General features: G+C 58.4%; 1 protein-coding gene across 4 annotated transcripts in view; it reads right to left on the bottom strand.

Moving 5' to 3' along the window:
- The window catches only part of BAHCC1 (BAH domain and coiled-coil containing 1), a 69,143-nt gene extending 45,012 nt beyond the window's left edge, over positions 1–24,131 (bottom strand). For 3 of the 4 annotated variants that reach the window (XM_058561855.1, XM_058561854.1, XM_058561856.1), the window contains exon 1: positions 19,714–20,073. In XM_058561855.1, coding sequence (XP_058417838.1) covers positions 19,714–19,891 — 178 coding nt within the window. In that variant the 5' untranslated portion in view covers positions 19,892–20,073. Of the gene's footprint in view, positions 1–19,713; positions 20,110–23,974 lie in introns of those variants that run through there. The other variant, XM_058561857.1, reaches the window with a different exon arrangement.
- Between the last annotated feature and the right edge of the window lie 378 nt (positions 24,132–24,509).

The following is a 24,509-nucleotide window of genomic DNA, read 5'->3' as shown; positions in this document are numbered from 1 at the left end:
CCCCGACCCTGCTGCCTAGGAGTCAGCCCCCTCCCCAGCCCAGCTGCTCAGCCCCCAGCCACCTGGCCCTGAGAATGGCTCCAAGAGTCATATGGATTCTGCAGTGGAGAAGCAGCTCAGGGCTGGCACAAAGCCCTCTCCGGATCTGGGACCCCCTGCAGGGCCAGACTGCCAGATTTGGGGCAGTCCCCTCTGGCCACAAGCAGGCAGCCCCCAACGTCAGCCAGGCCAGCACACTTACTCACTGTCTCACCGGACACTGGGCCTGCCCTGCCTCAAGCCACCCCTCTGCTACCACAGCCCCAGGGGCACCACGGAATGACCCCGGCTGCTGTTCACAGCTCCATGAAGGGGGCTGGACACCAAGAAGAGGCTGAGACCAGCACAGGGAGAGAGGGAGGAGGTGGGAAGGGACCAGAATGGCGGTGTGGGGGGTTCAGGCGGCATGGGGGGCAGGAATTGGAAGCCGTGGGTGAGCCTCCCGGCCAGCCCAGCCCCAGGATGTGGGGGCAGCCCTGGGTAAGGGGCGCCCGCCTAGAAACATGAGCACGTCACACGGGAAACTCCTCTTGGCCGGCACAGGAGAACCTTCTAGAAGCTCGGGTTGGCCCAAAGGCAGCATGTCTCAGCCATAATAGGAAAACCCTGTGGTTGCTGAGCCACCCAGCCCACAAGCGGGGAGGCACTGATGACAGGGGACGGGCTCAACCACCAACAGCCCAGAACTAATAAAAGAAAAGGAAAATCGGATATAAGTCTGCTTCTTATTAAAAGGGTAAATTTAGCCCTTTGGCTGTTGGGGGAAGGGGAGGGGGATGACGACGACGACGATGACGACGACGACGACGACGATGACTACGATGACGACGCTGGGCTGAGTGACTCAGAGGTCCCTGGCGGGGGGAGGGCTGCCTCCCTCTCTGCCCTCTCCTGTCCTCACACCTTCTGCCGGCCTCGTCTCCCCTCCCTCTCATACCCTCCCTGCGGAGCGGGGGGGCGTGGGGAGGGGACCAGCCCAGATCAGCACCACCTCCTCTAACCCCACCAGCTGGAGGAGCAGCCTTGGCCAAAGGAAGGCACTGCCCTGGCCACCATCTTAAAAGAAGCCACCTGCAAGGAGATGAAGACCCTTTCTAGACATTTGGGCACGCACACACACACGAACGCAGGCACACACGCACGCATACGCCCCAGCCCCACTGGCCACCTCAGAGGTAGAGCCCATCTACACAGGGTCAGAGGCGCCCACCCTGCTCTGCTGCACCCCATCTCCAGACCCAGGCCCCCAGCCCCTTGAGCTAACCCTGGACACGCCCCTGTTTCAGCTGTGGGCAGGGAGAGGAAGAGGGCAGCCTGGACAGGGATGTAGAGTCCCTCTGTGCCAGGCAGGTCTTCTCACAGGGTTTGGTCTGCTCTGGCTACACCAGCACAGGATGGACCCCCATGGAACCGGGTTCACAGGAAGGCCCTATGCCCGTAGGCGGTGAGTTCACCCTGCTGGCCAGCTCTTCCCCATCTGCTCAGTAGACCCAGCCATAGCGTCCTGCACAACTGGGCACAGACCAGCGTCCAGCAAGGGTGGACCCTCATCCCACCTCGGCCCCATGAGGGCGACATTGTTGGCTGCACTGGCAGAGGCTCCAGGGCCAGCATAGCAGGAGAAATTAAGGGAAGAGGAGGGCAGCCTAGGGGCAGGCTCACCACCATCCTGTGCCCTCCCCCATCTTGCAGATTCATCCATTTATCCATCCCTCCCTCCATTTATCCATCCATTCCTTCATCCATCCACCCATCCATCCATCCATCTATCTATTCCTCCCTCCATCCATCCCTCCATTTATCTATCCATCCATCCATCCATCCATCCCTCCCTCCATCCACTTATCCATCCTTCTATTTGTCCCTCCCTCCAACCATCCATGCCTCCATTTATCCATCCATGCATCCCTCCCTCCATCTATCTATCCATCTCTCCATCCGCTTATCCATCCATCCCTTCATCCATTCATTTATTCTATCTATTCCTCCCTCCCTCCATCCATCCATGCCTCCATTTAACCATCTACCCCTCCATCCTCCATCCATCCCTTCATCCGTCCATTTATCCATCCATCTATTCCTCCCTCCATCCACTTATCCATCCATCTATCTATTCGTCCCTCCCTCCATCCATTCATGCCTCCATTTATCCATCCATCTATCTATTCTTCCATCCATCCATCCATCCATCCATCCCTTCATCCATCCATTTATCCTTCCATCTATCTATTCCTCCCTCCATCTTTCTTTCCCTCCATCCATCCCTCCATTTATCTATCCATTCATCCCTTCATCCATCCATCCGTCCTTTCATCTATCCATTGATCCATCTATCCATCTATTCCTCCATCCATCCCTTCATCTATCCATTGATCCATCTATCCATCTATTCCTCCATCCATCCATCCATCCTTTCATCTATCCATTGATCCACCTATCCATCTATTCCTCCATCCATCGTCTATCCATCCTTCCCTCCATCCATCTATCCATTTATCCATCCATTCCTTCGTCCCTCCCTCTCTCCTTCCCTCCATCCATCCATCCCTCCATCCATCCCTTCACCCAACCATTTATCCTTCCATCTATCTATTCCTCCCTCCACCCATCTATCCATTCTTCCCTCCATCCATCGATCCGTTTATCCATCCATTCCTCCATCCCTCCCTCCCTCCCACCATCCCTGGAACATCCATGATGGTTCTGTGGGTAGTCACAGCCCCCAGACCAAAAGTGTACAGTTAGCCCCTCTCCTGCCACCCCTCATCCCTGTGTGGAGGCCACCCCTGTTGTGCGCCTACCTGGGCACTGGCCCTGGAGTAGAGGGCATCTGTGCTGCAGCTCCCCTGGCCCAGGCCTCCCTGCCCCATCACCCCAGCCCTGTGGAGGCAGTTTTCTAGGCACTCGGAGTTGGACTAAAGCAGCACTAAGTCTGACTTCTTGCTGCCAGCCGGGCTCATGAGCCCCTTTGCTATCATAAGTAAACGCAGGACTCTTACCCTGCCCGGGGCTGGCAGTTTCAGGCACCACATCTGCCCAGGGTGAGGAAGGGCCAGCAGTGTCCTCCAGATGACACCCCCACATCCTGCCCCAGGTCCAGTCATGAGGCCTGGAGGTTGGGCTGGCTTGGGTGGGTGTGGGGGATCTGAAGACTCGTCCCAACGATGCCTAACAAGGCTACAGGCCAACACAGGCACCCCGCACCTGCACCCAGGTGGGAAAGCCATTAGCCTGTGCCAGTGAGCTCCAGCGGAGCCGAGAGGCCAGGACAGTGGGCAGGGATAGCAGTGCACACTGTAGTCACTACCTCTAGCTACAGAGTCAGCTGCTACATTGAGCTAGGAGAGCTCCACCTGGCCACTGCGAGGACTCAGGCCAGCTCCTGCTCCTTCATGCCTGAGAAGGACCAGGGACCAAGGGCCTGACCCACAGAATGGGCTGGCTGGGACTGTAGCATCCTGGAGTGGGGCTGGGAGGGGCACTGGGACCTCCACAGGTCACTGCAAGGCCCAGCCTGCTGCACGCCTTTTCTCAAGAAGCTTCGTGGGTCCCTGCTGCTGGTGCCAGCTTTCTGTCCTTATTTCCCAGTAACTGCTTCAGGTGAAGTTTGCTCCAGCCACACTGGGATTTATACTCCAGTGCTGCTCCTTCTGGGAGAACACATGGTTCTTCCCAATTCTTTATTTCTCAAGGCTCAGTTCCCACTTGGCCTCCTCTGTGAAACCCACCCTGACCCCCTTCACAATGCAGGTCCCCTCCTCAGAGCTTCCCACCACCTCAGGACTCTTCATTCAACATCCAGCCATGCCTCCAAGGTGCTGAGCACCCATCCATCCCTTGCCACATGTGGTCTGGCGCCAGGGTCCCAGGAACTCAACCCCATGGAGGAATACGGAGATGGGAGGAGAAAGAGAGACAGGAAGGAAACAGGAAGAGGTGGGCTGACTCGGGGCGCCCCAGAGAGCAGGGGACACGGGCACGGTGGGGCGGCCGGAGGGACACCTGATTCCAACTCCCCTGAGCTGGTCCAGCTTCAGGTCTAGTCAGTGCGCGGCCACCCTCCGGCCCCTGGCAAGGGGCTGGCTCAGGACCAACCTCCCAGCCTCAGTGGGAAGGCCTCTAGAGGGGAGACCAACTGGACTGGCCGAGAGCCAGAGAGAAGCCCAGCACAAACATGCACACAGAAGAGCCTGAAGCGGAGAGGAAAACAAACTGTGATGAGCTCAGAAAAGGCAGCGAATGCTTCATGGGCATGAGATATGACAGCAGGGACCAGGGAGATGGGGAAAATGCAGGGGTCTAATTAACGTAAGATGCTGATTATTTCCCAGCAAGATTGCCTCACCGTGCAGGGGGAGCTGGGCAAAGGGTCCCCGAGGCTGCCTGCCAAGCCTACCCTCCTGCAGAGGCCTGACCTGTCCCCCCAAGAGAGTGGGTGTGACTCGTCCAAGACACACCCGAGCGAGACCCAATCCCCAAGGGGACCCCGGGGGGAGCCTGTATCTCAGCCTGCCTGGCACCCAGATGCACTCCCAACGCATTAGCACCAGACGGGGGACACCAAGTGAACTGGGACCTGGCCTCTCCCGGCAGAGATCTCCAGAGAGCCCAGAAATCCTCGAATTTCTGATGGATCCCCTGGGCACCCCATCTCTGGCTCCTGAGGCTCTCAGCAGACCTGGCCTCGCCCCCCAACTCTAAGTCCTCACGGCAGGCAGGACAAAAAGGCCTGGTGATGCCCCCCAGTACACTCCTGGGGGCAGTGCTACGAAGGGAAGTGGGGTGCGGCCGGGGCTTTCTGAATCCTGGCAGGCTCTTCTACCAGTGCTGCTTTGATAAACCAGCCTACTCCCTTCCAAGTACAGAGATGAAATATTTTAACCTCTAAAGACGGTGAGTATACGTGCAAAGAAAATCTCAATCCTCCAAGGTAAAACTACGGTGTTTCTGGGAACTCGCAAGGTGAGCCGGGCGAGGAGAGCAGTTTCTGGGGCAGGGAAACCTCACCCCAGTGATCTTGGGGCCCCTGGACAGAGGAGCAGCCCTGGGGCCAGAGTGATGGCCAGCCCAGGGGAGCCAGCGGGGGACCCGGCTCAGGGAGGCCCAGCAGGAGCTTCCCACAGAGAGAAGACCCAGTGCCCAGCTCTCTGCCCCACCAGCCCCCTGCAGGGTATGCCAGGGGCCAGGGCAGGAGCTCAGGCGGAGAATCAGCCCTGGTCTTCCAGCCCGGAGGCCTGTGCTCCCATGTCACTCTCCGTGTGACCACAGGGCAAGCAAGTGGCCTCACTGAGCCTCTGCCACCTGGACCCCACCTGCCCCAGGGGCAGGGGGTGATAGGAGACTCTCTCTTGCCTGAGGACTGACTGCCTAGCCCCGATTCACACCTTGGGCTCTGAGCAGGTGTCATGTGCAGAAAAGGCTCTGCTGCCACAGGAAGGGAGGAGGACAAGGTCCCCAAAGGGCACCCCAGACACAGCCTCAGAGCGTCTAGAGTCTGCAAGATGCACCATAACCCTCCGGCCACCTGGTCCAGCAGTCAGGCCCAAGGCCAGCTTCCCACTCCAAAGGGGACCCAGGGCCCAGTGGGGCTGTTCAGGGTCTGCCCTGGACCTGCATCAGCTCCAGGCGGTCCAGGGGGAGAGCCCAGGTAAGCCCAGGTGCCTGTGGACCTCACTAGGACAGGCAGCTGGAGCGGAAACAGCGGGAGAAAGTGCTGCCCAGACCAGACAGCACAGACGTCCCTGTTACCGGAGCCACAGACGGAACCTTGAGCTCTGTCCAGAGAATGAAATTCTAACCAGGCTCGTTCATTAGACAAACAGTTATTGAACACCTGCAATGTGCGGGCCCCCACCCTCACCCCAGCCCAGCCTGGAATCCGAGGAAGCCACAGGCCGCCCAGGCACCCCGGCCTCCAACAATGGCCCTCCGATCTCTCGGTGGCCCACACTGGCCTCGCAGCTGTTCTGGGGTGAACTCGCTGGCCTGTTGGTGGCACATCTTGGAGCAGATATCCCACAGGTGGCAAGATGACAATGCATCACCATGGGCAGCAATGCCCAGCCAGCAGGAGGGCAGGGCCACATTTGTCTAGGGGCCCTCCACTGAGCGGGGATCAAGCTTTCAGAGGGGACAAGCTAAGTGGAGTCGCCGATGAGGAAGTGATGACAGGACTCCAGTGAGAAGAAGGGGACTGAGCTGGACATCAGGGGACAGAGGCTGAGAGGGAAGGAGTCTTCCAGTGGCTTGGCCTGGCCACATGCAAGGAGGCAGAGGGTGTGGGGGGAGGAAAGGGACAACCCTGCAGAGGCCTGCAGCCAGCCAGCAGCGGGAGGACAGGGAGGGCCCTGGCTGCAGAGGAGATCTGGGTGTGGTTGGCATACAGGTACACTTATAGCCTCAGGAGGGTCCAGATGGACCCTGCCCAAGTGGGGTCAGCAGGTGCTGTGGGCCCCCAATGACGCCTGACCCCTGGTCTTCATGCCTTTATGTAATCCCCTCCCCCGAGTGTGGGCAGGACTAGACTCGCCTCTATGAGCAGAAAGCAAGCGAGGGGACATCCCTTCCTAGATTTGGTTATAAAGAGACTGTGGCTGCTGTCTCACTCGCCGTCCAATGGAGAGGCCCCTGAGGAAGGAACCGTTGTCTCCAGCCAGCAGCGGCAGGGACCTGAGGCCTGGGACAGCCACTCGGGTGAGCTTGGAAGGGGCACCCCCTGCAGCCGAGCCTTGAGATGCCTGCAACCCTGGCTGACACCTTGACCCAGATTCGCGACCCACAGAAACTGTGCTGTTTGAAGGTGCTAAGTTTGGGATGATCTGTTATGCAGCAATAGGTAACTAATACACAGAGAAACAATGGAACGGGGTAGGGGGGCGGGGAGGGTGAAGCATTTATGGTGGAGCCAAGGGCAGAGAAGGAACCTTAAGGAAGGCAAAGGGAGGACCAAGAGAGGAGTCAGCAACTCAGGGAGCATTCTGCTTCTGCAGAAAAGTTAGAAATCCAGGTTTGTGTGTAAGGTCCCCTCACCCCCACACCGGACAGAAGACAGCCTCCTGAACTCCCCCCTGAAAACACAGACACACAGATGCAGCCCCAGCCCCCACACTCCGGCTTCCCCTTCAAGCCAGGCCCAGGGTCAATTCAGCCCTTGACCACTGCACGGACAAGTAGTGTGGCGGTCCGTGCAGGGTATCTGCATCCTGTCCCTCTCCTCTTTTGTCTGGCATTTTAAGAACTGTTGACCCATCTCCCACCCAAGGGCCCTTCAGACTTAATAATTTTGGACTTCTACTAAGTATTTATCATCAAATCTGCGATGGGTTATGAAGGCTGGGAGTGGCCTCATGTGTACCTTTCCAATTTTTCTCAATTTTATCTGTATTCACACACATTAAGGGCTTTTCAAGAGTTAGCCTAAAGATGCATTACAATTTAATTTTAATATTAATTTAAAATAAATTAAAAGTTTATTTTTAGGAGACCCAAAGGGATGCAAAAAGTCTCAAAAAGGGGACTGGTTTCAGGCAAACTGCCCACGAATGACCTGCTGGCTAGGGTGGCTGGGGTGTGTGGCAGGCCAACTGGATGGGGCAGCTGCCCTGCTGGGCAGATCCAGCATGTACTGGGGGACTGCAGAGTCCGGTCCTCCCCCACCATCCCGCGCAGGAGGAGGAAGGCCCTGCACACAGGCCAGGGACAAAGGGATCTGCTGTCACCCTCCTGCAAGGCACCGCTGAGGCCAGGAGGCAGGTGGGAACTCCAGTCCTGCCCTCACCACATCCACATCCATGCCCAGGTCCTGAATCCACTGCCTGCCGGCCACCAGGGCCCTATGGAGAGTGACAGGGAGGAGGCATCTGGGCCTGTGCCATGCTGAGTGCAAAGTGTCCTCATTAGCACACATGCAAAGGCCACCACGGTGCAGGGATAGTGACGTGAGGGTTGCACCGGGAGAGAAGAGTGACCAGCCCCCAGTGGCAAGGGGGCTTGTGGGAAAGGACCTGGATGAGATGTGAAAGATGGGTGGAGGGTCTGCAAGGCAGAGGGGATGTGCAAAGGCCCAGAGGCCATCTGAAGCTCTGGCGTGGGCAGGCGGGTGGAGCGGAAGGGCCTGAAGTCTGAGAGGCCTGCAGAGGACACATATCCCCAACCCACTGCTACCAGGGGCCACCGAACACCCAAGGTGGGGCACCCAGCAGCCCACCTGCGCCTCCCAGCAGACAAGTGAGGTCAACAGACAAATAGGCAAGGCTCTGGGGCTGCCATGGGGAGAGAGAGGAGGGAGGGATGAAGGGAGGAGGGCAGGATGGAAGGAGGGAGGGAGGAAGGGCAAGGAAGGAGGGAGGGAGGGGAAGGAAGGAAGGAGAAAGAAGGGAGGGAGAAGGGAGAGAGAGAGGGGAAGGAAGGAAGGAGAGGTAGCGGGGGAAGACCAGCAGCTGACCTTAAAGTCCCCTGGTCTCCTGTGCTCAGTCAGGATCTAAGTGGCAGAAGATGGAGCCAGCCAGTCGCGGGTGGGCGACCGCCTTGTCCACAAGTCACTGTTCCCCCACCTACCTCCTCCTGGGGCCTCCCCAGCCCACCCGTGCTCACTGAGCCTCACTCATCAGCCGGAACTGACCTGGGTCTGGGCACTGGTGCCCCTCTGGGATCAGGGTTTGGACTGCAGGGAGGAGGAGCCGCCCAGGCCCTGCAGGATACGCCCACACCAGGGGAGGGCTGGGAGCTGAGGACCAGGCAGGGTGGACCCGGGACAGGGGATAGAGAGGAGAAGCCCAGGACCTACGCCAGGTGTAGGGGAAGCTGCATTCACAGCTCAGAGCTGGGATCCTGGGCCCCAGCCCCAGCAGCATCTCTTCACACTCACATGCATAAATTAGAGATGAAAGAGACCTCACAAAGCATGCCTTCCCGAGGAATCCACCCAGGGGGTTCTGAGACACCGCCAAGCACCTTTCAGTGTTTGTTTACAGGCAGTACCACCAGGTCGCAGCACCCCCAGTGTGAGGAGCCCAGGGGGCGCCCTGGAGCCTCCCCTCACCCCAGGCAGAGACAGCCCTGCACCCTCTGCCGGGGTCCTGCCCGGGGTCCCCCTGGGCTGTCGCACCTCTGATGCTGGGAGGCTCCCTACGGTCTCCAGAGCCCAGCACAGGCTGGGCATCCCAAGCACCCCAGCTCCGTCTACAGGTCTAGGGCTTCCCAGAATGTACTGCGAGGGGCTCCAGGACCTGCAGGCTGCTCCTGTTCCAGAGCCTCAGAGCAGGGCTGGTGCCCCCCCAGCCCAAGATGTCAAACCCCGTGACAAGCTCCAGACATGCCCAGCGAGCTTCCCCTTCCATACCAATGGTCCCCAGAAGCCAAAGCCCACACAGACGGAGGGTGAGAGAGGTACAGACCCCAGGGCACAGGAATCAGGGCCCGCACTTCCTAATTCTGTGGTCAGACTAAGGCCTCAAGACAGACACCATGGAAAGGGGCTGGGGGGAATGGGACCCTTGAGGTGGGCCCCCAAGGAGGCCCCCATGTGCCTCCCTGCCTGTCCCCAGGGAAACAACCCCTCCTGCGAGGCCCAGGGTGAGTCACTTCCTCCCCAGGCCTCTGGGCAGGTCTTGGGGCAAGGGTGTGTACAGGTGTGTGCATCCAGCCAGCTCTCATGGGCTCCCAGGACCAGCTGACCGGGGGTGGGGAGAGGGCACCCCCCTAGGACTGCACCAGTGTCCCACACAACCCACCAGCAAGGCCCGGGCATGGCCCATTTTAGAGGTAAGAGGCCAAGACGCAGAGAGGGACACAGCCTGCCAGTCTCAGTGCTCCTAAGGGCCAGGGCAGGGGCCACTGACGGCCAGAAGTCCGGGCAGCCAGACACTGCCCCCCCCCACGCACTCTTCCCAGGCTGAGTGTTGAGCCTGTGAACCAGCAGTGAGCTCGTAGGTCCAGAAAGCAAAACAGCACAGCACAAAGGGCCCGGCCTGGTGGTACAGACCTCCAGTGCCCACTTGGACCCTGCTGGCACACCCAGCCTGCCCAGGAGGGAGACCTGCAGAGGGCGAGGGGTGAGACCATGGCCCCTGCCTTCTCCCTGCTCCCCGTCTCTCCTGAGCCATCATTTTTCTTTGGTTGGTTGTACCCCCAAGCCCCTGCCTCCACTTCCACCATAGGGGGGAGGGACAGCTCTCCCCCAGCACCCCCCTCACCCGCCAGCACCCTATGACTCAGGGGAAACCGTGGGCTTCTGCCCCAGTCATAGGTGCCTCACCGCACACAGAACCTCATGTTGATGGTCAGGGAGCCACCTGCCAGGGACCAGGCAAGGGACAGACAAGAAGTAGCCCCATCCAGTGCCTGGGACTGGGTCCCTCCTTTACTGAGGGGGTGGGGGGCAATGGTGTCTCTCTGCAGGGGACGGTCCCCTCCTGGGCCTTGTTCTATCCCCACTGGCCCCCTCCCTCCACTGCACAAACACACACGTGTGCATCCAGACACCAGCCCACAGGCCACATGGATGATGCCAGGCTGCATTGCCCAGTGGACCTCTCCCTGCCTCCCCCCATCCCCTGCCACTGAGTGTGGCACTAAAGGGGAGGGAACAGCTCGCTCTGTCAATCTGTTTAGCTCTGACACCTTTTTAAAATGTAGCACGCAGCCTGGGAGCCTCTGCAGACGACAGAAGATGCTTCTGGAAGGCAAGATGCTGATCTGGTCCTCAGAAGGTGGCCATGCACACTGCAGACACGTGGAGGGTGCTGCCAGCATGAATGTCCCCACGCCGTGGTCAGGTACGGGAGCAGGGCACTTTGCTTTCAGTGAGGACACAGGGCCAATTTGAACTCTGCTTGTCTCCCACTTTCTCCTCCTAACTTGATTCTCCCTCAGCTGAATGTTACCTCCCCTCTTTTCCAGGGTGGGGTGAACTTGCAGGAGAAAAACCAGACAGGCTCTCTTCATGCCCACAGGTGCATGCATGCCACTCAAGCGTGGATGGGCATGCACACCCCCCTTATGGCCTTCACCATCCTGGGTGGGAGGGAGGCCAGCGACAGCCAGGCCCAGCTCTGGGAGGGTACAAAGCGACAGAGGACACAGACACCCCAGACTCAGGACCTTGCAGTCCCATGGGGAAGGTGCCCCATTGTGGGGAAGGGCACCAGCCCCACAGGCGCTAGTCGTGGTGGCTGACGGGGGCTGCTGCCAGGCCTGGTGCGACAGACTGCCGAGGGTGGCCAGGGAACACGCGGGACAGGAGGTGGGCTAGAGACCCAGGAAGGCCTTCCTGGGAAGGAGGCAGGGCGTGTGGACAGAACTGGGGGGGGACACTTTCAGGGCTCAGGAACCTACGCAGAGCTGCGATTCCCCACCTGGGCTACACATCAGAAGCACCTGGGGGCTCTGAAAGGCTGTGAGGCCAGGACCCTCTGGGACCAGCTGTGGGTGGGATCCTCGGGGAGGGCCAGGCACTGGCAGCTGTAGAAGCTGCCCAGGTGGAGGGCCAGCAGGGGGGTAGCTCCAAGAGGGGCAGGCAAACGGGAGCTGAGAGAGGAGCACAGTGGCTGGAGCCTGTAGATGGCCAGGCGTGGGTGCTGAGACAGTGGAAGGAAAAGGGCAGACGTGAGAGCTGACCTAAGGTGCGGGGCTCCGGTTAGGGAGACCCTGAGGGCAGGGAAAGCAGGCTTTCCCTGGCATGAAAGGCATGAACAGGCTTGGGGCTGACCAGCACCTCCTGGAGGACAGACTTTCCTGGAGGAACTCCAAGTGGGAACGGCTTCACATGAAGCAGGAGCCTGAGGCCGGTGCTGGGAAAAGACCAGCCCAAGTTCGCCGGAGAATGGGCTCCACAGTGAGAGAGAGAAGGAAGGAGCTGCAGCAGGGCAGGCGGCCCACCAGGGCCAAAGACGAATGAGGGGGCCCCGGGGTTGTCCCAGAGGGTCACTGGGGATGTGCGGGCTCCACCTAGCAGGCGGCCAGGAGCTGAAGGACAGAGCAGGTGGTGGGAAGTGGAAACAGACTAGAATACACATTCTGGTCGCTGGGCTGGCTGGCTCTCCCAGGGGCCACTGGAATGTGATTCCTTGATGGCCAGTTGTGAGTGTGAGTGTGAGTGTGAAGACCTGCCCTGCAGTGTGAGCAGGGTGTGACGTGCATCCACACGCTGTGGGCACATGTGGGCTCAGCAGTTACACGCCGGCTGGCCATGGGGACATCTGGGTCTGCAGGGTGGGCCTCTGCTTCTGCCCACGAATAAAACACTGGCTGGCCAGATGGCAATGCCTGTCCGTGTCTGAGAGGGAGCCTGCCACACGGTGCTGCCGTGAGATGCTGGGTGGACACCGGCTGGGCAGTGCAGCCTCTTCCCTACCTCAAATACTGCGGCCCCACCCCGGGCTCGGTTCCTTGGGTCTCTTGTCCGGCTGTCCCCAATCCACCTTCTCCTCACCCAGCCCAGCTTTGCTCCCAGCACGCCTGCCTTGAGGGGGGCCCCTGCCTGGCCTGGCTCTGTGATGGAGGGGCCATGGAGCCCGCCCCTGGAGCCACCTGTGAAAGTCACAGGCAAGAAGCCCCTCACTTCCTCGGAGGACAAAGGGATCCAGCCAAGACATGCCTTTCCCAAGAAGACGGTGCTTTAGTTCTTGTTCCATTGAGCTAAGGATTCTCTTTCTTGGTGGGGTATCCCAAGAAGGCACTGCCTCCAGGCTGCCTGCACAGAGGCCTCTATGGGCAGCATATCCATCCTTGTCTCCCCCCATTTCTACAAATTTCCAGTGGAAAGCCAAGTCCCTACACCGAGGAGGTAGAGAGACTGCTTCATCTTTCCTTCTGGTTGCAGACACACAGTGGGTTCCCCCCCAGCCTCAAAAGTCTTTGCATCTAAAGATACTTGACTCTTTATTGGGGGTCTGGGGGAAGGGAGAGAGGCAGAGAACTCAACCCACCTGTTTATTCCCTCCTCCTCTTCCCCCAACCCCAGGTCAGAATGAAAACAAAAAAGTGCTTCCTGGCTGATCCAATCTGGAACCTAATCGTCTGGACAGCTGCAGCAGCCCTCAGATGCCAGCCTGGCTGGTTCCCAGCTTGGGCGCAGGACGCCCAGCTGCCAGGTCCGCGGCCTGCTGCAAACCCAGCGCCGACCTCACAACCAGGCCAGGGTGCCCCCCACGCCCTCCTCTGAGCCCATGCCCAGTTCCAACCAGTCCCTAGTCCTCCAGTGGCAGCTGCTTGCAGGGCCATGGGAGGCAGTAATATTATATATCACAATAAACAGGGGCGGCCCACTGACAAATAGGCCTGCGTGATCTAAACGGTATATTATCCCATAAAAACGTCAGCGGGCAGTGCATCAGAGCTGAGGCAGCAGCGGCCCCACGCCCGCAGGCTTCCAAGGCCTGGACCCCGGGCTGCGGGGCATTTTCTAGTCATTGAATGCCAATTGTGATTTTGTCATTGCCTTGTAATACTGAGTCTTTGATGGGAGAAAGGAGGCTCCAGAGGTTCATGGGGATTGGGGAACCCCGGCGAGCAGTTCCCTGGTGGGCAAAGCGGGTGGTAACCACGCAGAGCAGTTGCCTATCTGCCAAACAGACAGACTTTAGGGCAAACCTGAAGCCCTAAAGTCACAGAGTGTAGCTAAAGTAATGTGACGCAAGGCTGAATAGACCCTCTGGGAGGACCTTTTTCAGGCAGCGCCCTAGGGAGGCCACCCCTCCAGAAAGCTGCTGGCAATGGCTGGTTTGAGAATCTTCTCTGGACAGGTAAGGATGAGTCCTTTTACCTTACCTCTTCCTTAAGAAGAGCCTAAGGCAGTGCCTCTGTCCTGGGGGGATAGTTTCTTTTTGGAAACTGCCAGCAGTCATTCAGGGTGGATGCTGGTCAACATGGTATCAATAAGGCAGGGAGCTACTGCTGTTTGAGGATGTGAGGCTAGTGGGGCACCACCCCAAAGGCTGTGCAGGATTTTCTTGTAGGACTCCCTAGGCAGGGACCAGTCTGATGCTACCCAGACAGAGTCCCCACATCCCTTCCAGTCCAGCCCCTCACCACTGTGACCAGAGACCCTCTGAGAAGCCCACTCTGAAGGAGGGCACGTGCAATGGGCTAAGATCAGGAGGTCTGGTGGGAATCCCCCAGAGACTCTGGTCATGCCAGTCAAAGCAGCTGCTACACAGGATCCGTGGGGCAGAGGGGCAGCTCCCATATGTTGGGGCCTATATTCAGATATTTATGGTAGGGAGGAAGCCAGGCTGGGCCCAGAGGCCTCTTTCAGGAGGAAGGGCAGGGGGTGCTGGGTGGCGACCAAGGCCCCCTGCCAGATAGCACTCATTCCCAGCAGCACTGGCTGAACTCTCTCTGTGGTTGGGAATTGCCGGCTCAAGGCCAGTCCCAGGCTCAGACCCTGGATCTAGATCAGGGGCATTCTGGGAAGTGTAGTCCTTTGGGAGTTAGGAGGGCCTGCTGGGATTTCCAGGGGCATTTGGTTAAGAGCAAGCTAGGAAAGGGAGAGAGCAAAGAGGGTCACCCTGACCCGAATCCCAGGGTGGAAGTTTAACATTCCTGGGAAATGGCTGAACTTAGACATCTGCTGCCTGAAAAGACACCAGCCAATGCTGCAATTCCAGTCTCAGATGGTACTGCAATGGTTTTGCTGAGCAAGCCGTCTGGTGCTCTTATTTTGGTGGGGAGATCTGGGAACTCCCCAGGGAGCAAAGACCCCAACCAAAATGCCTCCACTCCTGTCCTCCTCTGGCTGCTGCCCCTAGACATCAGGGGAGAGAAGCGTCCACCAGGGGACAGGGGTGCTACCTGCTGGGCTCCAAGAGGCTGCAGTGCAACCCGCATGCTCTTGCACATTATTTACGCTCACAGCTCGCTCCGATGACATATGTAAGTTGACAGCGAACATCCTATCAACTTGCTGGAGTGTATCTTGATTGTTAAAACACACTCTTAAAGGTGTACCATCATCTATCAAATTAAAATAGCCCCACCCTGCCTTCTCTGCCCAACCCCTGCAGCTTCCCTCCTCCTCTGGCCTCCTGGGCATCCTGCCCTTGCCCCCAGGCCCCGCCCCTCGGGGGACACTGCCTCTGCTTCCAAGGACCCAGGCCTAGCAGCCCCTCCCCATCCCACCCCAGGCCAGGGCAAGCCCACTAATCGCCAAGAAGTGACAAATGCCAGAAGCCCCACCAATTAAATTTAAACTCATGCAAAGCTCAGTGGCTAGTAAATTATTATTTTTATTAGCTTGAACCAAGTTCCCGTAAGAGAGAAAGTCAACTTGCTCCCATGAATGGCTCTTGTATAATTTATTTAACTCTGTGCTCTTTGCCAAAGTCTGGAATATTTTTAGCTCATTCTGTTGTTGGATTTGGCTTTTTTATGTGTGTTTCTGAGGGGTATTTTTAGCCTCATCCATGTTATTCCAACAGCCTCCTATGCGTTTTGTCCTGTCTGTGCCGGCTGTTGAACCCAGGCTCACAGCAAGAGGAGGGAGATTTCTAAGAATAACCGGGGAGCATTTGGGGGTGCCCGTGTTTTCTAGGGGAGACGTGCAGTTTGCACAAGGCCACTCCCTGCCTTGCTCACTAATTTGCCTTATTACTCACGTGACCTGGATATTCCTATATATCCTTATAGGAATAATCCTTATAGGAATAATCAGACATGGCGGGGCAGCACAAGCCCCACTGAGAAAAAAATCCACATTCCGAAAATGGCTACAGTGGGACAGGGAGGCAGCCACAGCCTGGCCAGTCTACGCAGCCCAGCCGCTGGATTCCCGGGGCTCGGAGGCTAGGCGGGCAGCTTTGATGTCTGGTTCTGTCACTTACAGAGCAGGATGGGTAGTCTTCAGAAAGTAACTCTTTTCACACCTACTTAACGTTGGTAACTGTTGCAGAAACACTCCATCGTGTCATTGAGTTAATGAGGTATTTATGAAAATGTTATTTTTTTCTTTACAAAAAAATATCACATATAGAGGGAGGGGGAACCTTTGATGGGGTCTTTTCACACTAGGAAATTATCTTTTTCCCTCTACTGCATTTTTCTTTTTTTTCTTTTTCAGACTGTTGATCAGAAGCACTTTTAGCAGGAAAGAGTCTGCAGTTCTCTCACCAGAAGGGACCTGCTGCCCGGTTTACTCCCAATACCCTCAGGCCCACGGCACCTGGCTTCCAGACAGGGCCATTTATACCCCAAAGAAGATAAGAGACGGGGCAGAGGGGAGAACCCAGCCCACAGCCAGATTGCTGAAACCAAGACTGGATCGGCACCTCCACCTCCCTTGGGTGGAGACCCGGATTCTCCAAGGCTTGGCCCTGTAGGGGGGATGTACACAGAAGGATGGAGGACAGGAGCTGACCCGGCAGCAGGGAGGCAGGGCCCAGGCTTCTCCCAAGCCAGGCTGCCTCCTCATTACACGCGTTCGGGGAGAGGCGTGATCCCCAATTGCCCCAGGCAGGAGTGCTGATGAAAAATCTTGGGTTGATGCGTTGTTGATTTTCCTTTATTCCCCCCTAGATTTCACAGCTTTGCCTCCAGACCATCTGTATTAGAGACAAAATCTAACACTGCACTAAAAATAATGATTCCAAACGTTTTAATTGCACCTTTCGGTGACAAGGTTACTGGAACAGCACTTTACCATAAAACCCTACAGCCCGATTATAAAGCTGCCAGCACTTTCATTTTTAGAAAAACAATAGAAGCAGCCTTGGAGCCCAACATCCCATCAGGGTCTCTCAACCTGACATTCTGAAAGCACTGGGTGGGGATGACAAGGACAGCACAGGCAGCGGGCGGGGAGGGAGACCCTTGGCCCAGCGCAGGTGGCCGTGCCAGTGCCGAGCAGTCCTCAGAAGCCAGGGACTCCATGTCTGATGGTAGATCCTACTCCCCTGTTACAGCCAGACAAATAGAAAAGAGCCCCGAGCAATTTTCCTTTCAGTGGGGCAGTCAGTGTTGGGAGGGGCAGCTGGGATGCTGCAGCGTGGCCTGCGGACCCAAGGCCATCCGCGGAAACGGGAAGGAAGTCCGCCAAGCTGGCCATTTGGAAATCCACACGAGACACAAAAAATTTTTAACTTAATTATACTTTTTTCTTTCTAAATTAGATCATATATAGATATAGACCAAAACAAAGTAATCTGGGGTATAATTCCTTAAAAAAAATTGACATAGATAAATTTCAAAAACCAATGCAATATTCTGGCTTTCAGCAATTTCAAAGGCTTTCAGCAGCAGATGTTTGTAGCTAGATGCCCACTCGCTTGGCCAGCCTTTCCATCACAAATAGGCTGAACACCTCCGGGCACAAGAGGTCTCCCCAGTCCCCCAGGGGGGTGGAAACGACCTCCAGGGGCAGGGGACACGACACGTAGCCCTCCAGCCCCCATCTGAGGATGCCCTGAGGGCCTCCAGCGCCCTCTAGAGCACCCTGCGTGTGGGGGAGGCTGGTAGGGTTTGGTCAAGGACACAGACGCTCAGCCTAGTTTCTCCAAATCCCCCAGGGCCTACTCTCCAAGAACCACATGGTCAAACTTGGAATGAGCAAGACAAAGGTTCGGGCCACCCAACCACGTTCCCACCTGATTCCTTGGTGCCTGCACCTGGAAATATGGCAGAAAGGGGAAATGGCAGCTGACCAGGACCTGGCCAGGCTGTGAGCTGGTGAAGGAGATGAGGAGGCAGCAGTGACCTGAACTGAAAGGGAATGCGGCCTGGCAGAGCCTCCCCAGGGGGGATGGCCCCAGCTTGCCTGTGCATCACAAGGAAAGCCTTGGGGTCAGGGGCCTTTCCAAACCCTTGTTTCTATGATTCTGTTACCTGCTAGGCTAGAGAGCATGGCAATGGGGGCGGGAGGGGGGGGGTGGGGGGGGTGCTCCCTCCCCATCCCCCAACCTGCAGGCTCAGCCTCCCTACTCCTAGTAGGGGCCACTAGCCTGCAGCCAGAAGCAGGGGCTGTTAGGGAAGCTGTGGCTCTGTCCCTGCTGCCACCAAGAGCCCCCACTCACAGCCCCCCAATGTGGGCCGCGCTGGGTGGGCAGCATCTCCAATGCAGGCGCAGGAGACACAGTGAACTGCAGGGACAGCAGGACTGATATTTTTAAATCACCAATTGCCCAGGCAAGTACTTTTTGTCTCTTGAGTTATAAATCTAGAGAAGAAAAAAGAGAAGGCAAGAAGAGCAAGGAAGAGGAGAACGGGCAGGCGTGCAGAAGGCTTGCACTGCAACAGGAAACACAGCAGCGTGGGGCTGGTTCCAGGAGAGCCAGGAGTCCAGCCCCTCCATGCCGGCTCCCTTTAACTTTTTGAATCTCCTCGTGTGGTAAATGCTAAAAGCCCATTAGTAAGTACGCGGGATTTCTCATATTTTTTCTTTTTAGGAAATTTACGTTTTTCTTTCTGACTGCCCTCTCTTCTGACATTTTCCCTTCTAGCCCAACTCTGCCATCGGTTTTAATCCACACACTAATTGTAATCCCATTAAAGCAGACATAATTTTATTAGTATTCACAGTTCATCAAGCTAGCAATAATAACTGTTACTGCCAAATTAACGACAACAAAAAAAGCGGCAAACAACATTTCTGATGTTTAGAACAAACTGTAAACAAAAGCAAGCCAGCCTTCACGGGTGGCCAGCGGGTCACCCCCCCCCCCCCCCCCCCCCGCAGAGCCCCGCTGGCCTCCTGCAAACTCAGTGGGTGCTGGTCAGCGACCTCCAGGATCTAATCGAGGTAGCTGCCTTTTCACCACCCTCCCCCTGGCCCTACTTCTCTTCTGACCTGGCTCAACAGTAATATCGAAGCCACCGGAGAGGCGGACTGCTCTGGAGGCCTGGGTCAGCTCTGCCAGAAACCGACCCTCTCCTCTCCGGGAGGGGATCCGAGAGGACGGGAGCGCCGGGCGGCCCTCAGCTCTCTCCTCTTGGAGCAAATTCGCTGCGCACTCGCCTGCACCGAAATCCTGAGGTGCCCCCGCGCCACCCCCAGCCGAGGCGGCGCCGGGCGCTGCCCTCCCCCTGGGCTGCGAGCCGTGAGGCTGGGCCACTCTCTGGCGATGCTTTGTCCGGCTTTAGCAGGATACCAGAAGCACTTGTTAAAGCAAATGCATCCCCTGCAAACCCATTCTCGCCCTGACACTTCAAGGCTTTATATAGAAACAGGATTTGCTCGTCTTACACCAGCAGTCCCTATTAACGCTTACTCCGTGCACACACCGCCCTAATCCACGAGGCCGCGGCGCACCCCGCGCCCCTCACCCCAGTCACAACAGCCGTTTTGTTCCCGCAGAAAGTGCCTCGTTGTCCTAGCCCCGGAATGTCTTAAGGATGTGAATGCAAAATGCAGAAATGAGGTTTCCGCGGAATTGTTCTTCTGCAGGAAGGGGTGGGGGAGGGTGGCAGGATCGGAAAGGCTTTATTTTTAGCCGGCTCGGGGCTGCCCCTCGGAGACCCCGGGGAGACCCCGGGGAAGGCCGCTCTAAACCACGATGATCCTGCTCGGGGGCCTGCGGGGAGCTGCTCCGCGAGCGGGCTGCCACCGGTGCCAGAGCAGGGAAATGAAACCGAAGGCTTCTCCGCAAATGCTCCAAGGAGAGGAGGGGCGGGCGCGCATTACACCCTTGACTGTGCCCACCTCGCGGCTGGGCCTCCTCTCCCGCGCCCGCCCCGGCCGGCACTGACCTGTGTGCGAAGCCATGGGCAGCGGCGACGGGAAGTACTTTCCGGGCTGGAAGTGCGCCGGGGGCTGTGCAGCGGGCCCGGCCGGGGCGAGGCGCGCAGCAGCGGCGGAGCTGCGGTGGCCCAGGCTCCCGCGCTCCGACAGCAGATGCGGCGGCGGCGCGAAGTCGCGGCCATCCATGCCGGGCCCCGGCCCCGGCCCGCCGCCTCCTTTCGGGAGCAGTGCGGCCGGGGCCCGGGGGCGGCTCGGCGCGCAGGTGGCGCGCGTGTGGGCGACGCGGAGGAGGCGGTGTCCGGGGTCACCGGCGGCGTTGGCTGGGCCGGTCAGCACGCCGGCGGGCTGGGTTCCTCGGCGGGCGGCCGCGCGCCGAGCCGGCGGCCGCCGTGTGGGTCCATAGTCTGTGGAGGCAAGCAGAAGATACTCGGTGACTCGGGGGCTCGGCTTGCCCAGGGGTCCCCGCCCCGCCTGCCCCCATCCCCCCGCCGCCCGGAGTCGCGGCCGGGCCGGGCCCCAAATACTCGGCGTGTCTCCCCGCTGCACGCGCACGCGCCGGACCACCCGGGCCGCCCTGGTCCCCGAGCGCACACGCACCGTCCCGGCCACGCTCGAGCCAGAGGAGCCTGGGGGAACCCGGCCGCACAGCTCGCCGCTTCCCTTTCGCGTCCCCGCGGGTCCCTGCGACGAGGGCGCCGCGGAGGAAGGCTGCTGGCTGCACTGGGTGATAAAAACCCAAATCTGCGAAGCCATCACGCGCGCACACACACACTCACACGCACACCCTCTCCCCTCCCCCGCTGCCCCAAGGTGTCTCGGAGGAAAAGGCCTGGGGTCCACGTCCACGCTTCGCTTTTTTCCTCTCCCCGCCTCATTCCGAGGTCCAGCTTTTACTGCATTCCGCTTAACCGAATAACCATGCTAATTAAGCGAGTAATTTTATTGATTGTAACTCAAGAGGTTTTTTTTTTATAACCTTCCTTTTCTCTGCTTTCCCATCCCCCTATACATCTTTCGGTCCATTCTTTTGAACCCGCCTCCCCCTACTCCCCGCCCCAACAGGACCAGGCCCCCACCCCGCAGCACCGAGCCAGGACCCCGGGCCAGCTCCCCGGAGCCCGGGCGTCTGCGTCCGCCACCGGCGTCACCTGGGCCGCCACGCTGCAGTGCCCGACCTGCCGTCCCTGAGTCAGGAGCTTCCCGGCGATGCTGGAACAATCACCCCACCCCCCAATCAGAGTCACCCAGGATCTTCCTCTGCGGATTGGGGGCTTGGGTGGGGTGGGGGTGGGGGGTCGCCTTGAGAGTCAGAAATTGTTTTCTCTCAACGACCCAAATCGGTCACAGGATCTCTCCCTTCAGCGCCTGCCTGGGGTCGCCGAGCCGGGGCCGGTCTCTGCGCGGCCAGGCGGCCTGGGGACCCGGGGTCTGCGCCGCCTGGCTCGGCCCTCGGGCCGCAGAGAGTCGGCTGGGCCCAGCGCAACCTTTGCCCGCCTGCCCTCGGGTCCCAGCAGACCTCGGGCCTCCGTCGTCCACCTCCACCTCCTGGCAGGGCCACATAAAAATGCCCCCACCTCCCTTCTCTTCCACCCCCACCCAACGCAGAGAGTCCACTCCGAGGCGAAATTGGGGATAATTTCAGACGCTGAGTGCGGCGCGAGGGAGCAAGGGACAAGAACCGCACGGCCCTGCGCCCGCGGGGACCACTTTCCTTTTGCATATTTCTCATTTCCTAAGTCTGCATTGTTTTGACTGATATCACCTCCAACAAAAGGTAGATGGATAGGCTCAATGTTAATTGTGAACTTTGCAGAAAATCTTCTGATTTTTTTAAGCCGTCCCACCGTGACAACAAAGAGATTAAGATGTTTTCCATTTCGTAGACACCACTTTAAATTGCTATATTTAATGCTACGGGTTCTACAACGTCTTATTTGCAGACTATTTTGTGTTAGATTTAATCTATAACCGAAAACATAATGTATTAAGTGAATACATATTTGCTCAGCTGATAAGCTTTTTTAATATTTATTCGGAGAGCTTTTGCATTGTAAATAAACGAGACCTACACAAAGAATTCCCTTTGTCTCTTAACTTCATACAAAGAGGTTCGGGGCTTCCTCCCCTCTGGGGATGGCCAGCGCTCTCCCCCGGTCTAACAAATAACTCAATTCGCCGCTGCTCGGGCCTGCAAAGCGAGTGCCAGGCCGCCAGAGCCGAGGGAGCCCCGGGCGAGGGGGTTGCCCTCGCCGGGGTCAGAGGAGGGGCTGCCCACGCCGGAATAGGGGCCTGGGGGCAGCAGCGAGGCGAGCGCTGGTGGAGGAGGGGTGGGGGGGGCCCGGGGCGGGACAAAGGGAAAGAAGGAGGGGTGGGAGGTCGGGAACCTGCGGCTTCAAAGGTGCCGAGGGCCGGGGGCTGCGTGCGAGGGGTTGCCAGGCTTCCCGGCGGCCTCCGGGGAGTCGTGTGTGTTATGCTTTTGTTCTGTGGGGTTTCTTTCTTCCAATAAGAAATTTCAAAATTGTCGAGAAAGCGCGAGCTGCTCGCGATTCTCGGGACGCGGGCTCGGCTACCAGCAGGAATTTTAATCTTCCACTTCCTGCGGGTGGATTGCAGGATCGACTGAGCCTTCTTTGCCAGCCTGCTAGACTTTTTACGAAAACAGGGGGTTGATTATCGCCGCCCGTCTGTGCCGCTGCGATTCTTACCGGATTGGAGGAGGCTTTTCTTTGTGTTCTTTGCTCCCGGGGAGTGGCGGCGCCGCGCCGCCTCGTCTGCCGCGCGCGGCTCCCGGGGCCTGCGGAACCCAAGCCGGGCAGGGAGCGGGCCGGGGACGCGCGACGGCCACAAGGCCTGGGCCCGGAGCCGGGTAGCCGCCACCCCTGAGTCCCAGGGCTCCGAGCCCCCTCCCCCCAGCTCTAGGAGTGGCTACCGCAGAGGACAGCGCCGCAGCCCGAGGCCAGCTGGTCTAAGGGAGGAAGCGGAGCGCAAGCGGAGGCGGGCAGGGGACCCCGCGCCGGCCGGAGAATCGCTGACAAGGGCATTCTGAAAAGAAACGAACCTCAGAAAGCCAGGCTTCTCCCCGGGGTGGCGGGGCGCGGTCCCCAGAACAGCCGTCCCCTCTTCGCCTGGCTCGAGCGTTCATGGATGTGGAGTTCCTTCACCTTTGGTTTGGTTTTAGGTCATGCACCTAAAAACCCACCCTCCCTTAGGCTGCACGCCAAGGACGAGGACCCCTTCCCGTTTGCCTCCCCCGGCGCCGTCTCTGGGCGCGCGGGCGCCGGGTGTGTGTGTGGGGGGGGGCTGCCTGCTGAGCTAGGACCAGGCGCACACCGGCGCGCAGGCTGCTGGAGCGCCGCCGCAGAACCCGCTCCCTGCGAAACGGCCGCGCCCGCCCCCCCGGGAGAGGACTGAATAGCGGGGCCGCGCCGGACCCCGCGCCCCAGGGCGCACCCGCCCGCAGACTCCATCCCGAGGGTCGAGGCCTGAGCCCCGAGCGCTGCCCCGAACGCGCGCGGTGAGAACGCCCCGCTGCGCTCGCCTCGCTCGGCCCACTTCTCCACCCTTACCCCAGGCAGAAAAAATTCTGTAATGTTTTGAAATGAATTAGTCTCTGGAAAGCGAAACCCCGAAAAGCTCGCCATTACCCCTCCCCGTCCGAGCCCCTAACTCTGCACCCAGCCGGCAGCCGGAAAGCCCCTCTGTCAGCGGACCTGGCCGCCTTGGCCACCACGAGCCGGCCGGTTCCCTGCGTCGCAGAGCGACCGGGCGGGGCCGACCAGGACTGCTCGGGGAAGGGGAGCGGGGGTGGGGGGTGGGGGCAAACAATTGGGGTTCGTTGGTGGCGCCGCCAGAGCCGGGCGCGCGTTGGCGGCGTCCAGGACCTAGCCAACTGTCCGCCCGGAGCCGCCCGCGCCGCTGGCGCGGGACGCAGCCTGGCTGTCCCTGTCCTGTTGCGATTATTTATTTTTAATGCTAGGTGTCGATCGCGACAACAAGAGCTCAGAGCAAAGCAAGGACACATTACGGGGGGAATTTTAAACCGATCGATAAGATTTTTCAGAGGAAAAAAAATCGCTCTCATATACAGTCCATCTTTAAAAAAAAAAAGCCTGCTCCACATTATAACGGAGTTTTTTAAAGGGAAGATATATATTTCTTAACATCGCAACCCTGAATTTCTCTTACTAGAAAAAAAAATGTAAATCCCCAAAGCCAAAATAATAATAAAAATAGAAAAACAAAAAAATGAAAGCAATTTCAGTTACTTACTGGAGGCTGTTTCCTGGATACAACTGAATGCAATACAATTAAACCAGTAAATGTGACTTTGTTTTGTATTCCTATTGGTATTTTCAATGTGCTGACTGTTGCACTGTAAATGCACCGCTTCCACAACAACGACTCTAGCGAGCCCATCCAGAACGGCTCTCAAACCTGCAGCCGGCGCGGCGAGCCACGGGCCCTGCATACTAATAAGCTCGTGCCACTCAGCCCCGAGCAGCCCGCGCGCTGATTGGCCGCGCGGCCCTCCTCGGCCGGGAGCTCGTGCCACTCACTCGGCGTAAACAGGCCTCCCAATAGGCTGGCTCCGGGCCAGGGAGCTGCCAATCAGGGAGCAGCAGGGCTACTACCGAGCCCGATGGCGCCTAATTCAAGCCCTGCGACTGCGCAGCTCCTCTGCGCATATCGTTGCAGCTGAATGGGAATGTGGTGGCGCAGGGCGGGAGAGGGAGTAGAGGCGAGTGGGAGCGCGTGTCCGCGCAGAGGGGGAGGCTTTTTTAAAAAAAATTTAATCCAGCAGGTC

Source organism: Diceros bicornis, chromosome 18 (genome assembly GCF_020826845.1).
Source record: "Diceros bicornis minor isolate mBicDic1 chromosome 18, mDicBic1.mat.cur, whole genome shotgun sequence".
Classification (NCBI taxonomy): Eukaryota; Metazoa; Chordata; class Mammalia; order Perissodactyla; family Rhinocerotidae; genus Diceros; species Diceros bicornis.
This window is presented reverse-complemented; position numbering and strand designations above follow the sequence as displayed.